The sequence below is a fragment of the Primulina eburnea genome, chromosome 6, assembly GCF_022965805.1.
Source record: "Primulina eburnea isolate SZY01 chromosome 6, ASM2296580v1, whole genome shotgun sequence".
NCBI lineage: Eukaryota > Viridiplantae > Streptophyta > Magnoliopsida > Lamiales > Gesneriaceae > Primulina > Primulina eburnea.
This window is the reverse complement of record NC_133106.1, coordinates 8,180,754-8,197,760: the sequence shown is the minus strand read 5'-3', so window position 1 is coordinate 8,197,760 and position 17,007 is coordinate 8,180,754. Positions and strand designations below refer to the sequence as shown.

Here is a 17,007-nt window from a genome sequence, read left to right as displayed (position 1 = left end):
AAGGGAACCAAGGTCTCATCAGTGATCCAAACATGTACCGAGGAAGTTCCACATCATACGGGAGATAGGGGAAAGAGGAGACATATCAGTTGAAAGAGTCCCCTCTGCAGATAATGTTGCTGATCCACTTACATAGCCCTTGCCAAGACCATTGTTTGAAAAGCATCGCGAAGCAATGAGATTAAGGGTAGTTGGCTCTAGGGCAAGTGGGAGATTGTTAGAGTAGATGCCCTGCAAGCCAACGGTTGGCTAGGGAATTTATTGACTCAAGTGAAATAAACAATCTTTATTTTAATATAATTTAACTTTTTATGGTCTTGTTATACTTTATCTGTATACCCATGCAATCAGCATAGATAAAGTCCTTGATTATGCTTTAATACAAATGAATCGTAATTCGATGTTGAAACTCATTTGTAAACACTGCATATTCTAAATTCGTTCCTAGTCGATTCAGCCGCCTAAAACAGGGATAAAGGCCGCTTGAGCTCGAGACTAGCATCTGTGATGTTGTGTACTGCGTTTCTTGGTAAGGGCATAGAGATGTCCAAACATACAGATGGGTAGTCATATGATGATTATACCGAACAACCCTCCCTCGGACTTTCCAAGTGGTTATCATTCATCGAGAGGATAAGTCCTGTGGTTATGATTGTACATCATTAGTCCTTACGACCTGGGACAACACTGAGGCTCTATATGTTAGGGCTGTGCTTTGACTCGTTTACCGACTCCAGGAGAGTCATCAGGTGGCGAGGTTGGGTACAGTTGCGACACATATAGGAGCCAGTGCATTGTAGTCGGGGATTCACCGCTCACCTACGGGTGTGGATATCCTATGTGATCTGATGTAATAATAGTGCATGGAATCTCTGGCCAGAGTATGAGATGTACATTGGAGAAGGAGTTCTCCAATAGTACACGCGATGCCACTATTATATGTAACACATAGTTATCGAATTAATATGCAACCCTCGATGAACCAATGGTTGCGGATTCGATCGGGATATTTGAGATGAAGGACCGTACTGTACGTTAATCATAATCGACTGGTTCTTGCAGGCACTATCAGTGATACCTAGGGGATCATGGGGCGATGCTACTAGACGCTCTTACCATGATCCGATGGGTGCAATCAGAAATGAGTTCTGACATTCTTGATCAAGGTGTTGATGAAAAGAATGAGGCTAACTAGGGTAAGCCCGAATAAAGGATTATGTCCTGAATCACAAAGAGTTGTGAACCCACGGCTAGCTGTATCCCTGAACCATTGAGGGTCACACAAGCACTGGATCGTTTGTTCCCGTTTGAGAGAATAAAATTCAAGGTGTTGAATTTATATTATTATAGTAAATTCAAGTAGTTGAATTTATGATAATTAAATTTTGAGAGAATAAATTCAAGGAGTTGAATTTATAAAATTTTGAGAATATAATTTATTAAACTCAAAAGTTGAGTTTATTAAATATTAAATTTTGGAGGTAGATAAAATTCAAGGAGTTGAATTTATAATAAATTCAAATGTTGAATTTATAATAGATTTAATTTATTAAGCTCAAAAGTTGAGTTTATTAAATATTAAATTAAAATTGGTGGGAAGTATGTTTAAGGCTTGTAGGAGTACAAGTCTAATATACTAAATAATTAAAGTTCTTAATGGACTTTGATTAATTAATTAAACTAGTTGGACTAGCCCAATTAATTAATCAAGTCTATTAATGTTAATTATGATTATTATGTTATGACTTAATTATAAAAGGGAATAATCAAGCCATAACCCTAGCCACCACAAGACACCAATTTTTGAGAGTTGAGAATAGGAATTCAAAAGACTTTCGGCTATGAGATAGCATGCAATTTTAGAATCTTTTATTGACTTAATTAATTAGATTAATTAAGTGAAGAAATGATTAGAAAATAATAATGATGATTTTGATTTTTAATTTGGAGATAATCATCCGAAAGTTTTTTTCCTTCCAACAAACATAATCCTCCAAATATATTTAGTTTACTTAATTAATTAGATTAATTAAGTAAAGGATAATAAAAGATTTATTTTTAGATTTCTTTATTCTCAATTTTTTGCATAAGATTCATTGGAGAGTTTCAAGTTTTTGCAAGACTCCTTTTTTCGGCTCTCCCAAATTTGAAAAAAAAAAATAATTTTGTGCTCTCAAAAGTTTTGAACAAAAAGTGTGTTCTATCTCTTCGCAAAAATCTTCTATACTTTCTAGTACAAGTTAGAAGAGGAACAAGCAATCCGGTCGTGGACCTGATTCGAAGCAGATCGAAGAACGTTCGTAGGGATTTACAACAAGAGCTACGTCCGCTAATACCGGAGTAGTTGGTGCCAAGTGAAATTATTCACCAAAGGTATTTTCTAAACGTCCTATGAATGTTATGAAAATCATACGAGCGTCCAAATCAAATATATTTTGATTGTCAAAATAAAATAAAAATTTTAAAACTTCCGCTGCGTTTGGCGTGTAGAAAACCGGGATCCAACAGTTACTTTTCTTACAACATATATAATAACGTAAGCATAGTAAGCAATTAAATTATTCTATTTTTCATAGTTTACTAATATAAACATCTAATTTTTAATCTTCTAAGGGGACGAAACCATAACATTAGTCATAATCACATCATATAAAGATCATAAGCTTATTGTATTTGGGGTTCTTACACATATCTAATTGAAACTTAATAATTCTCAAAATAAAGAGTCATTTCAACATAACATGAAACAAATAACTCATCTTCGAACAAAACTTTTGAAAACTGAAACAATTCATATACGAATTAATTTAAAACATAAGCCTACTGTATACATATATAGAGGAGAGACTTCCTTGACTAGGAAATCATGAATTTCCTTTGGAACTAAACGGCTTTTACTTCGACTCTAGGCAACACCTTGGTTCGATTCTTAGCAGCACTTGGAGAGCAGAAACTCGAAATCTTGGCAGCACTCGGAGAAGGAATTCTCGAAAATACTGGAGAGAAAAAATATTCGAGAGAAAAAAACACGAGTGAGGGCGCTACCATATTTATAAGAACGTAGATCCAATCACGTATTATATCCTGACGTTTAAACATTGAATCGCATATTCCCTTGATCTAAAATCAGACCCCGTATTAATTAATTTGTAAGGAAAAAATAATAGAACTATGACAGAGAAAAAGTACACTGAGGAACTCGACCACGGTCTATTTAAAAACTCTGATATGTTTGTAGACACGATACGTCGGTTATTGAGAGTGATATATAAACTGTTTTTTTTTTTTTTTTTGAAATGAGTGATATATAAACTGTTGAAGAGTACAAATTCAGAGGAGGACTCCGTACATATCCTTCTAATTAATTAATTAACTAACACATATTTTCCGTTTTTCGTTCATTTACTCCTTTAAAAAAAAACATCACAAAATGGGTTTTGTTTTATTTTCTTCTATTTCTTTTCTTACATATTCTTGGGGATTTTTTTTTATTTTTTTTTTGCGTCTCAGGCGAAGAGAAATGTTTATATTGCTTCACTCAAGTTATTGGGCACAGATTCACGGGACGTTAGGTTGTAAGAAAGTTGCAACAGTCAACAAAGAATCATTTTTATAATAAGCTGAGCAATATCACGTGATTTTTCTTGTTCTATTTTTTTAGCAATTCTTCAATTATATTGAATCCTAATTAAGGATGGACCCGCAGTCACTATGTTTATATTGAAATTCATGAAATCTATCTCTGCTCAGTTTTTTTGGGTACTGTTTTTATCTGATTGGTAATGTGTATGTATGCCCACTTCATTAAGTGGCTGGGTACCCACGTTATTATTGTTTTCTGTTTTTTAAAATAAAAATATGCAAATTTTTTCGAACATACAAGGTAATAATAGGTTCAATATCATCAAGAAGCAGAATGTTTTTTTTATTACAGGGTTAATTTTGTTCATATTCCATTCTTCTCAATTATACATGCATGTTGTTTTTCTTTTTTGTTTGTACAAAATATCTAGACATCAATATTTCTCATATTATCTTTTTAATATGCTCTTATTTAATTTGAGGTCTGGTAAGATAACACAAACCATTTATATAAATATATTAAATAAGAGTTTTCAATTTTAAAGTTATTTTTATGATTGATGTTTCCAATGAATTTCTTATTTCTCAAGATGAAAAAAATTTAACTATAATATTTTATGGTGTGCAACCACTCACTGTGTTACAAAGAGAACACACACTCTCTTATTACAAGAGAACAAACACCTCACAAATATTATAGAACTAAGCACTTAAGTGCTATAAAATGATATAATAAAAAACTAAGAACTTGGGAGCATTCAACTGATGCATGGCAGCTCTATTATAGCTCCCTTGCTTGTGAACACGATAAGCCGATTTTCAATTGCATTTGCCTTCAAGTTCGACAACTGTAAATCCTTAATGTAAAAGCTCCCAAGCTCATTAAATGTGCTGGAAAAAACAATCTGTATTCATATTCAACTAGTCAACATTTCTCTCACTTAGAAATTTGATTGAGTATCAAATACATCTCTACACATCTTTTTAATCTTGTCATTCTTTGATATTTACGTTTTCGCTAGGCCACTTGAGGATCTATACCACTTAAACTTGTTAATGTTTTCTGGCTTAATCAGAACATCAGCTATGTTATCTTTCGTATATATTTTCTGCATATCTACACTTCCTTCTTCTACATCTTTTTGTACAAAGTGAAATTGATCTCCAATGTGTTTCGTCCTGGAATTAAAGGCTGGATTTTTTGTGATTTTCAAGACACTTTGATTGTCAGTCTAGGGGTGTCAATCGGGTGGGTTGGGTCGGGTTTCGAATCAACCCGCGAATTTTTTTTATTTTTTTTTCAACCCGAACCCAACCCGAACCGAAGCAACCCGAAAACCCCCAACCCGAACACGAACCCGTATAACCCAATTCAACCCGTCTAACCTGAATTTTATTTTTTTTTTAATTTTTTAAAAAAATTAATGAAAAAAATTCAAAAAAATAAAAAATAATAATATTTTAATTTAAACACATAATAACAAAATTTTCGGTTTAAATTTGAAAGTTTAATCGTAGAAAATTAAAAGTATATTTACTAAATCAAATAAAAAATTGCTAAAAAAAGAAAAATATGCAAAATAAATATTAAATGATGAAAATTTATCATATAAATATACAATAAATTTTGTTCAAACATACAATATATAAAAATATAGGTAATATTTTCAAAAAAAAGATTCGCGGGTCAACCCGCGACCCAACTCGAAACCCGCCTAACATGGCACTAACCCGAATCCAACCCGAACCCAAAAAACCCCAACTCGAACCTGATTTTTTTCGTGTTGGGTCGTGTCGGGTTGACGGGTCGTGTCGCATTTTGACACCCCTAATTGTCACAAACCAAAGGAACATTCTCTTGTTTGTGTCTAATATCCTCCAATATCCTTTTAATATGTATTGCCTCCTTGCGATTCCGAGTAGTTTCCATATTTCTGCCTCCGTAGTAGAAAATGTCACAACTATTTGCAATTTTTAAACATAGCTTATTGCTTCCTCTGCAAGTGTAAAGACATAACCGGTAATAGATTTTCTCATATCAAGATCACCTGCGTAATCTGAAACGATATAGCCTCTGAGTGTAAAATCATATCATCCATAACATATTGCAACATTTGAGGTACCATTGATGTATTTAAGGATCCTCTTAATCGTACTTCAATGCTCTCGTCCAGTATTTGCCATATACCCGCTAACTGCTCTTACTGCTTGAGTAATGTCCGGTCTTGTACAAGTTATGGCGAACATCAAATTTCCCACAACTGATCCATATGGTATTCGAGACATCTTTATCCTCTCTGCTTCACTGCTAGGACACATCTCGGATGATAACTTGAAGTTAACTGGAAGAGAGGTTGAAATTGGCTTACTATTTTGCATGTTGAAGAATTGTAAGACATTCTTCAAATAATTATTATGGGAAAGCTAAATCCTTCTGTTACTTCTATCTTAGTGAACTTGCATCCCTAGAATTTTTTTTTTGTCCCAAGTCCTTCATATCAAATTACCTAGCAACCTATGCCTTCAATTCTTGGATCTGATCTTTGTTGGGGCATGCTACAAACATGTCATCCTCATACAACAACAAAATGATATAAACATTACCAGACCTCTTGAAATAGGTATAATGGTCTGCACTCTGCACTTAGTCAGTTGTATCCATGGTTCATGATATAGGAATCAAATCTCGTGTACCAATACATCGGCGCCTATTCGAGACCGTACAAAGATTTGTTCAACCCGCAAATCAAGATCTCTTTCACTTTTTTCCGTAAAACCTTCTGGTTGGAGCATATAGATTTCTTCTTCAAGATCTCCATGAAGAAATGACGTTTTCACGTTTAGCTGTTCAAATGTAGGTCAAACACCGCACACAATTCCATCATTACTCAAACTGTTGTAGAACCACAGGAGAAAATATCTCATTGAAGTCAATTTAGAACGATATCGCTCCACTTGGTTATTTCCATCACGCTTGATCTTATACACCCATATGTTACCAATGGCTTTCTTCTCGTGTGATAGTGTAGCAAGTGTGGGGGCCCGTGCTCCTGATTAATATTTAATGACCAAACAACCAGGATTTATTAATGTAAACAGCGAAAGCGATTAAAATTTTCTCATTTTGGGCCTACAGAAATTTCGGCATGACCTATTCGTAAATAGGACATCCCAAAAATATCAAAATATCACAACAACATTTATATACTCGAAATAAAGTCATAACATCAATTCACAAACCTATAGCCGCACTGGCCAGGACTAAACACATGCAGAGCCGGCAAGGCTCGATCACACAACTATCAATTCAAAACATCGTAAAAATAACAGTACAGCTACACGGGGCATCTCCCCGGTAAATGTATGACTCCATAATATAGTATATATATATCTGGGAACTCTCAACCACGACTCGACGACTGGGCACCACTACCTGACGCTCCACCAGACGCGTCAAATCCTCCTGAATAACCTGCTATGGCATCATAAACAACCACAGCATAAAAAGAAACGAGGGGTCGGGCCCCAGTACGACGAACCAGTAATATTACGACAAATATAACTGACATGAAATAAAGTCAAGTAAAATGCGATGCAATGCAATATAATGCAATGCGTGTCGGTAGCAACGAAATAATGGATACCAAAATGGAGTCCAAATGAATCGCATCAACAACAGTAACAGTGGCCACCCGTGCCAGGACTGCAGCAACGTAATAACATGCCGCCGCTCATCCATGCACGTAGCATCGAGGGTACGGGTGCGACCCGCTCAGTCCTCATGCAAGTCATCAGGAGTGCTAATCCTACCCACCCACTCCATCGATGACGCTACAACTCGATAGATCAGTAACAATAGCAATCAACGGAGTCAAGGCTCGAAATGCTATGCACTAATGAGATCAACTCAAATAAATGCGTGAATGCAATCACGTTATTCACAAAAGCACATAAAGCACGCCACAACTCATACATAATACTTAACGTCATTTCACATCACTATAGACGTCATAATAAAACAGTTCATGCGTACCTCAACTGACTTTAATTTACCACAAAATATCTTAAATATTTCCTGAAAACTCCAATCCTGTGGCAAATAATACATTTCATATCAAGTCCCATTTAATTTTTCCAATATTCACTAATTTAGACTAAAATTCCAAAAATCATAATTTAGGCTTTAATATTTCGAAAATTAATATGCGACAATTCTATAGCATCCAAACCTCTAATTATTGAACACTGAAATTCGAAAACCCAAATTTACAATTCTGAATTTTCGAAATTATTCCCAATTAAATTCTGAAATTTCGTTAATACCTCCAATTAGCTCCGATATATCACCTACAATCAATAACCCAATATATATATTAATTGTTGGAATTCGAATTATTCAAAATACCCAAAATTTCGAAACCCTAAAATCATAATTATACCTCAATGCTTCGAAGTAGAGTTCTAGGATACTTAAACCGAGAGTTTCTTCACAAATTCCGGCGAAAACAGGCGGCGGTCTCCGACGGGTTTCCGAGAGTCGCGAGTTTTCTTAGCAAAAAGGGTATCACCGGATAGCCCTTGTCGAGAGGATTCCGAATATATATTTACTTTATTTTTTCGATCACCGGTGTGGTCACAATCGGCGGTCAAAGTGACGGAAGTGGTTTGACAATTTTGAACAGAGAGTTACGGGAAGAAGGTGAAATCGGTGATGATGATTATCATTTCCTTTTCTCTTTTTTTTTTATTTTTTTTTATTTAACTTATTCCTAAATGGGCTGGGCTTTGGGGTTTACATTTGGGCTTTGAGGGAAATGGGCTCTCACAGCAAAATCCCAAGTTTTATTTCTGTTTAAAGCCTCCAATTCTTCCATCATTGATGTCATCCAAAAAGATACACCTGAGCTTTGAGTAGCCACATAGAAACTCGATAGCTCACCATCCTCTATTAATAGACAATATGCATTATTGATTTCAGTGACATAATCTGAAAGCCAACATGGTGGTCTTATGTCTCGAGTTGACTGCTTCACTTTGGAAACCTCAGACTCCACATGTTCTTGTTCCTTTTTCTGCGATACTGCTTCACAAAAAATTTGATCTTCGTCTGTCTTATTTTCCACCGGAATTATAGTAGTTTCTGAATTCAGTGTGCCTTTTTCTCCTTTTACTTTATCTTCCTCGAAGATAAATCTCTGCTGATCACAAGCTTGTGTACAATAGGATCCCACAAATGAAACCCCTTACTCCGTCAGTAAAACTCAAGAAGATACATTTTCTGGATTTCGAATCCAAGTTCAATCTTTCTTGCTCATTGTACAGAACGTACACAGGACTTCCAAATGTATGAAAATGAAAATAATCATTCGGATTTCCATTACACATCTCTATCAGAGTATTCAGATCAATTGCCACTGAAGGAGAACAATTGATAATATAACAAGTGATTTTTACTGCTTCCGTCCAAAATGAGTTGTCTGACCTGTAGTCTTCAACATAGTTCTTGTTCTGTCCAACAAAGTTCTATACACCCGCTCTGTCACTCCATTCTGTTGAGATGCGTACGTCGTAGTGAACTGTCTTTTGATGTCCTCATGTTGACAAAATGCATCAAATTTGTCACCGGTATATTTTCCTATATTGTTAGTCCTGTTTTATTTTCAGAATCAAGTTCAATCTGCAATTTAAAATATTTGAAGATTTGGAAAACATATGATTTCTTCTTACTTGGGTACACCCAACATCTCCTAGAGAAATCATTAATGAACGAGATAAATATCTCGTTCCTCCTAGAGATACAACCGGTTCTTGTCAAACATTTAAATGAATCAGCTCCAATATGATTTTTCTTTTGGAATTGGATGTGTCAAATTTAATCTTTGTTGTTTAGTGGTAGCACAATGATCACAAAAGGAAGAGACACTTTTGTAAATCCCGGGAGCAGTTTCCGTTCTGAAATAATTTTTAACACTTGTTCTGACATATGCCTGAGATTTCTATGCCGTAACACTGCTGATTCTTCTCCTGAAACAAGCGGTGCAACAACTAGTTCTGCCTCTTTGTGTGTTTATCCCAAAAATACATAAAAAATTGCAGGAACCTTTTCCGCCTTCATAACCACAAGTGCGTGAACTTCACAATTTTCATGATCTTGTTCTTGATACTGGTTTTGCACCCGATACATCCCATTGCCCCAATGACAAAAGATTATTCTTCAACTCCTTCACATATCGTACATCTTGTATGATGCGAATGGTAACATCAAACATTTTTTTTTTTGACAGCATCGAATCCAACTATTTCCAAGGTATGATGATTTCCAAATGATATACTATTTGAGGGTGTTTATTTATTTGGAATGATTAAAATGAATAAACTTATTTTAGCATTATTAAAGGTTGTTTTACATTTTAAATGTTGCTGGAGTTTTAGGTAAAATTTCGTGTTTTTTAAACTTTATGTTTCGGCCACCATGTGTTTTGCTTGGAAGTTTTTTATTGTGCTGTAACGTCGACGTTGTGGTGTGTACGTAAATTATTTTTGAAGCTCTAATTTGAGAATTGTTGCTGGAAATTTATTGCAAATTTTTATTTTGATTACTAAAGATTACGGCCTTCACTTCTTTTTAAAAAATTAAATTTTTGCCTATTTTTAAAATAATTTAGGACGCTTTAACTCATAACCCATTTTGTACTCGCTCTCATGAATATAATTAAGTACTTATTATTGAGGCGAATTGAACTCAATTTCAAGGACGATAATATATTAATATTCAATAAGAAAGCTCGTGAGAGAGAAGACCGATAAAAAGCTCATTTATGGGATATATATATATATATATATATATATATATATAATTCTGAATTTTTTTAATTAATTTAAAATTACTCTATTTAATAATATATATATATATATATATACATAGATATATATTTTGTGTATGTATATATGGAAAAATGATCAATAATTATGGCATATGAAATATTAAATACAATAATAATATATATTAAGAAGAGAGAAATTAAATAATATGATAATTTATGGAAGAAATTTCACATTGTTGGTGGCATTATATAAAGGGGGGAAAGAGGTGTTGAGATTTTACGTCTTTTAAAATTGTTGAAACATTAGAGGAAAAGGGGGAAAAAGAGTGAGAAATACTCTATCTTTCTTGATATAAAGTGCGCAAAAGAATACTGAAAATAATGGAAGAACAGCTCAACTCTTTGGCCATCACTCATCTTCTTCAGCACACACTCAGAAGCTTGTGTATCCATGAAAATTCTCAATGGGTTTACGCTGTTTTCTGGAGGATTTTGCCCAGAAATTATCCACCTCCCAAGTAAATGACAAGAAAACGTATTTATTATTATTACTTAACATATTATTTATTAATTCCAGAGAATTAAATACATGTTTTTTTTACTGTTTCTTGACAGCTGGAATGGCCAAGGAGGACAATATGACAGGTCCAGAGGAAACAGAAGGAACTGGTGAGCATAGTATATGCTAAGTTTTGTAAGTATTCATTCAGTGTTTTTTTTTTTTCAATTAAAGAAATTGGAATATTATTTAATTTTTTTCATCAGGATATTGGTATGGGAAGATGGATTCTGCAATTTCGCCGCATCGACGGCGGAGATGAACACCGGAGAATGTTCCGGTTCATCGGTGTATGGGAACTGTGAGTATCAGCATTATCAAGGGCTGCAGCCTGAGCTCTTCTTCAAAATGTCGCATGAAATCTACAATTATGGTGAAAGGTATGGCTAAATGATTTTCTTGGGGGTAAAAAAATTATTTGAGTCTATAATTTTTCATGTTTAATTTTAATTGGGTTTCTTTTTTTATTTCTATTTATTTAATTTTCAGTTTGATTGGAAAAGTTGCCGCAGATCGCACCCACAAGTGGATCCATAAAGAACCAAGTGATCAAGAAATCAACTTTTTATATGCATGGCACAACTCTGCTGACTCAGTAAGAATTATGTTGTAATTTCATTTTACTACAAAATAACTTTGTTTTATTTTACAAAAAAAACTTTATTTCTGAGTTTAATGTCTAATTATTTTGATCAACGACAGCACCCCAGAACTTGGGAAGCTCAGTTTCAGTGTGGTATAAAGGTATTTGAATTATCTATATATATATATATGTATGTATTTATGTTTTTATTTATACACTTTTGAACGACTAAAAAACATGAGATCATGATGGGGTCTTATCATAGGTGTTTTGAAACGTCAAAGTCAATAACCGGAATAGTAAAACTACGAATGATCACAACTTTTTACGTTCGAAACTTTCTTACAATGCTTCGTCTCGTCTTTTTTTACCGAAAAAAATTTATGTATGTAGTAGAAATTTTGATATTATCGATGCAGACTATTGCCTTGATAGCTGTTAGAGAAGGTGTCATTCAACTAGGATCTGTTCACAAGGTACATTCTTAGTTTGATTTCTTCTCTCAAATGCTAATATTGTTCTAAACAACGAGCTAAACCTTTAGATTAATTATCAACGAGTTTAAGAATGCAACAGCCCTGTTGTCGTCCAATGTCGCATTTTGGAAAAGAGTTTGGATTGGTTTATATATTAAGGTTAATTTCGTGTAATAAAAGGAGGATGGGTACAGAATAGTTGGTACATGAGGATGTTGTGCAGTCAGGCCTCAGGGGAGCTCGTGGCATGACATTTCAGCTCTCCGGCTCATAGATTAATCTTGTCTTTTACTGGTTGTTAGTACGTACTTCTTGAATACGTTATATATATGCATCCGAAGGTAATCGAAGACTTGAGCTATGTTGTGGTTTTAAGGAAGAAATTCAGTTACATCGAAAGCATCCCCGGAGTTCTATTGCCACATCCATCTTCATCAGCAGCATACCCATTCCAGATTGATGCATACGGCGCACCGCAAGATATTCAAGCCTGGCATTTCCAGAATAATTTGATCCAACCACATCAGTTCCACGACCATCAGCCGATGAAAATAACGCCCTCTATGAGCAGTCTCGAAGCCCTACTGTCGAAACTGCCTTCGGTCGTGCCCATGTCTTCGTCGTCTCCGTGTGTTGAAGCTCATGCTCACTATCTGTCAACGAGTAGGCATATGGAATTGATGGAGGTGGAGAAAGAAGAGTCCGAGGAAGAGGAGGAGGAGCATAAGCACGAGAACGATGCCGGGGAGACGAGCGGCTCGATGCACCTCCACCACCTTGCTCATTATCATCACATGACTTGAAATTCGAGTGAGTCGAAGAATGAGAAGATATGGGGATGCATGTGTTAATGTAAAATATTGAATCTTTGAAATTATGGCAAAAATTTATCATCAAAACTTACATAGGGAAAAAGTTTTATTTTTTATATTTTTGTTTATATATGTTAGTCTCGAGCCGAACCGAACAAATCACAAAGTCTTCTTCAATCGGTTTACTAATCCCATAGAAATCCTTTTGCAATCAAATTTTGTATAATTATTACTTTTTAAAAAATATAAGCTCCCCTTCTTCTAGCTTCTACCAATATGAATGTGTTGTGCCTAAAATTATAATCCAAGAAGCCCACTTGAAGCCCAAGCCACAGCCCAATGGATGAAGCCCAATGTAGTTGCAGTTGGCCCAAGGGAAGGACGTTGCTACCAGTTACGACCATTCACTACAAAAAATACGCCCAACAAAAACGCACCTACGACAACGTTTTTTTTGAAAAACCGTTGTCGTATAGTTTTTAACAACGGTTTTAGTGAAACCGTTGTCGTAGGTGTGTTTTGACAACGGTTTTGTAAAAACCGTTGTCTTTTATCGTGTCAACGACAGCGGTTTTCTAAAAACTGTCGTCTTTCAGCGTTGAACCGTTGTCTTTTGCCGTGTTTTTTTGGACAATCGACAACAGTTTCTTAAAAACCGTTGTCTTAGATATATCTACGACAACGGTTTTAAAACTGTTGTCTATGAGCGTGTTTTTTTGGGACACGACAACGGTTTTTAAAAACCGTTGTCTAAGAGCGTGTTTTTTTTGGATATGAAAACGGTTTTAAAAACAGTTGTGTATGAGCGTGTTTTTTTTTCGACGTACCTTTAAAAACTGTTGTGTATGAGCGGTTTTAAAAACGGTTTTTATAAAACCGTTGTGGATTGGTGTTTTATTTTTTGACAAACGACAACGGTTTAATAAAACCGTTGTGGATTGACGTTTTTTTTATAGAAACGACAACGTTTTTAGTGAACCGTTGTAGATTAGCGGTTTTTTTTTAGAAACCACAACTGTTGTTGTGACATCCCGAAAATTTGAGTTCCACATGAACCACGTGCGTGCAAGTTATTAAATTCCTCATGTATTTTATTAAATGGTTTTAACGCATGCTTAATTCATTGATATGGGTTTTAATTCACGATTTAAGAATTTGCATAGTTTTAATATTTATGTCTAATTGATGCACGTTAAAATTCTTTTCGAGTTTCATGTTTCTGGCGATTATTCGATGCGGGATCGAGGAAAAGACCGGTAATGATTTTAGGCAAATTTTATTGCGGTATTTTATTTTAAGTTAAGATGGGCATTTTAAATGATTTATTTAGTTTTTAGCATTTTAAAGGCCTAATTTAATTATTAAGTAATTATATTATTTCAAATTTTAAAGTTGTAGCACTTGTGTATTTTATTTAAATTTAGGGAGGTTAGTAATTTAAGGAGGGATTTCTATTTTTACTACCATGTAATTGCTCAACATTTAATCTAACATTTTAGTAGCAATTTAGTTAGCCTTTTAATTAGCATTGTTAATTTTGTAATTAAGCAATAATCATTCCCTAAATTACTACCTAGCTCACGCACACACACTTATACACACACCTACACGTCTAACACACACCACACACATACACATTTTCTTTCCCCATTATTTTGGAGAGCAAACCTAGGGTTCTAGGGAAAACTCAGCAGCCGCCCCCTCCCCTCAAAGATTTCAGTAATTCTCGCCACTTTTCTTCAAAGATTTAGCGCCACGTTCGTCTCGGATCAATCCTTGCGCCATCCCCGCTTCGGTATCGTCGTTTCGGTAACGTTTATCATCAAAGGCATGTACATTCTGTTCTTTCTGCATCGATCTTGTCATATTATGTGTTGTGCTATTTTTATGCGTAAAAATTCATGTGTGACATTCGTCGTTTGAGCGGAAAATGGTTTGACTGCGTTTTGAAATACTTTTTATATCTGAACTCTCGTAACTTACTGTTCTGTTGAAAACTGCGATTTTTCCGTCGGGATTTTGAGAAAGCTTTCAACTAAAAAATTGTAGAACTTTTCGATGCCTTCGATTTGATACAAAATTCGAGATTTTTGGACGAAAATTGAGTGAGTTATGATGATTTTTGTGGAACTGCTCAAACTGCGACTTTTACGAAAATTGTGTTCTTGAAGTTTTTGTGTTGCAGGCTTCGTTGGAAATCGACGGGTGATCGCTGCTGCGTATAGGTACTTTGTTTATGATGGTGGGATGGTTATTAACGTTTGGGTTCGCGTCGTTAGGCACCAAGTTGAATTAAGCGTCGTAGGAAGAAAGTTGGTGTCGAAATCCGAATCGTGTTGTTGGTTGTGGATTGTTACTCTTGGGGTTATTTTTAATGTTCACTTGGGTTTGACATAATGCCTTAGTGTTCTAAGAAGTGTCTCATGGTGTCTATTCGTAGTCTGTACGATTGAGTTAGGTGTTAAGCATATCAGGTTCAGAATTTTCACGTGTTGGCACGTCCCGCAGGTACACGGACCCGGGGACGGACCCTGACACGGGGTCCATGCCTTTGTTCTTCCGAAGTGTCTTTTTACAGAGTCTAGACGGACCCTCAGACGGACCCTGACCCGGGGTCCATGTCCACCTTTCCTTTCGAGTCTTCTTACCCGAGTCTACACGGACCCCTACACGGAGGTAGGCACGGGGTCCGTGTCTTGCATATTTTGGGGAAAATATTTTAGCATGCTGGGAGGTTTGATGTCATGGTTTAGTGCAAGGATTATCCAGGTCGTGTCATGGGAAATTTTAGAATGTCCTAAGTAGTGGCCGAACTCGAGAGTAAGTATGATTTCTACGTTAAGTTATGCAGGTTAAGTATGCAAATTCATGTTAGTATGTGCAGCAACGGCCCCAGTCGAAGTCCAACGAATCCCTCAACGCCAAGTAAGTATGTCGACGTGCAAAAGAAAATATTTTAAGTTTTTGAGGTATGCTAATTGTCTCGTGACCAAATTATGAATGAGTTTGGAAGTCGGTGAACGTGGCCGAGGACCTCTCCACCCCTTTAAATTATGAACGGGTTAGATCGTGGTTGGAAAGCGTTAAATTATGAACGGGGACCAACCAGCCCGTTAAATTATGAACGGGGATCTCATGTATGTGGCTGTGGATACGTCACTGTCTGCCCAGTACTGTGGTTTGTCTGATCAGGCGTTTATGATGTATGGGTCACTTGCTTTGAAACATCCTCTACGCAAAATGAAGTCATGTATGTTTAAGTATGATCAGGTATGCAAGCATGTTTATGAAAGCTTTCAAGTTATGGCACGTCTATGTACGTACGCAAGTTCAAGTTCATTTCAAATCCAAGCTTCATGTATGTATGTTCTATTTTAAAGTGGCATGCGACTTTATTATGTAGTACTTGCTATTTCCAGTTTATACGTGTTGAGTCACTACAACAAAAACGCCCTACGACAACGGATTTTATCCGTTGTCGTAGGCCATTTTCGACTGTTGTAACTGAGGGTGTTGTTGAAAGTGTCTTCAACGACAACGGTTTCACAACGGTGTAAAACCGTTGTATTTTCTACCAAAGACAACGAAAAATGCTATTAAAATTTGCGACGGCATTGAAAACCGTCGCAAAACAAATCCGTTGTCGTAGGTGCACTTTGCGACGGTGTTCAGAAACCGTCGCTAATATTTTGCGACGGTTGTAAAAACCGTCGCAAATTACAGTTGCGACGGAAATCATAAAAAGCCGTCGCTAAATGTAGCGACAGTTGTCATGTGGAAATACCGTCGCTATATTGCGACAGTTTACAGGTCCGTCGCTAATATTTTAGGTAAAATAAAAAAAAAATTTTAAGAATTTTATTAATCTGTGTTGTAAATTGGTACAATCTTGTAAGAGATAAAAACTTTAAGTGTCGTGAAGTGATAAAATCGTGTGAAAGATAAAATTTTAATTGTTTTGAAATGGTAAAAAAATCGTGTAAGATATAAAAATTTTAAGTATTGTGGAGTGATAAAATTGTGTAAGAAATAAAAATTTTAAGTGTTATGAAGGTGTAAATGAGAAAAATTTAAGTTTGGGGAAGTGAAGTGGAAGAAAATAGAGTGAATTTGTATGTATTTATAGAGAGTGGTGGAAAAAAATGGAGGGAGAAATAGGCGGGATCGAATT

General features: G+C 35.5%; 1 protein-coding gene and 1 long non-coding RNA gene across 3 annotated transcripts; one reads left to right on the top strand and one right to left on the bottom strand.

Moving 5' to 3' along the window:
- Positions 1 to 6,768: 6,768 nt before the first annotated feature.
- LOC140833330 (uncharacterized) lies at positions 6,769 to 7,931 on the bottom strand. Its single transcript, XR_012118412.1, has 3 exons — positions 7,906 to 7,931; positions 7,616 to 7,672; positions 6,769 to 7,054 (listed from the first exon to the last, which is right to left on the bottom strand). It is a non-coding gene; the product is annotated as an uncharacterized lncRNA (long non-coding RNA).
- Positions 7,932 to 10,701: 2,770 nt separating this feature from the next.
- On the top strand, positions 10,702 to 13,021 carry LOC140833329 (protein RICE SALT SENSITIVE 3-like). 2 transcript variants are annotated; one of them, XM_073197705.1, is made up of 7 exons: positions 10,702 to 10,924; positions 11,022 to 11,075; positions 11,172 to 11,345; positions 11,455 to 11,560; positions 11,668 to 11,709; positions 11,968 to 12,024; positions 12,366 to 13,021. In XM_073197705.1, exons 1-7 carry the CDS (start codon positions 10,788 to 10,790, stop codon positions 12,825 to 12,827), a joined length of 1,032 nt encoding a protein of 343 aa, XP_073053806.1. In that variant the 5' UTR covers positions 10,702 to 10,787; the 3' UTR covers positions 12,828 to 13,021. The 2 variants fall into 2 exon arrangements, with proteins under 2 accessions (XP_073053806.1, XP_073053807.1); XM_073197706.1 differs by lacking the exon at positions 11,968 to 12,024.
- Positions 13,022 to 17,007: the final 3,986 nt, after the last annotated feature.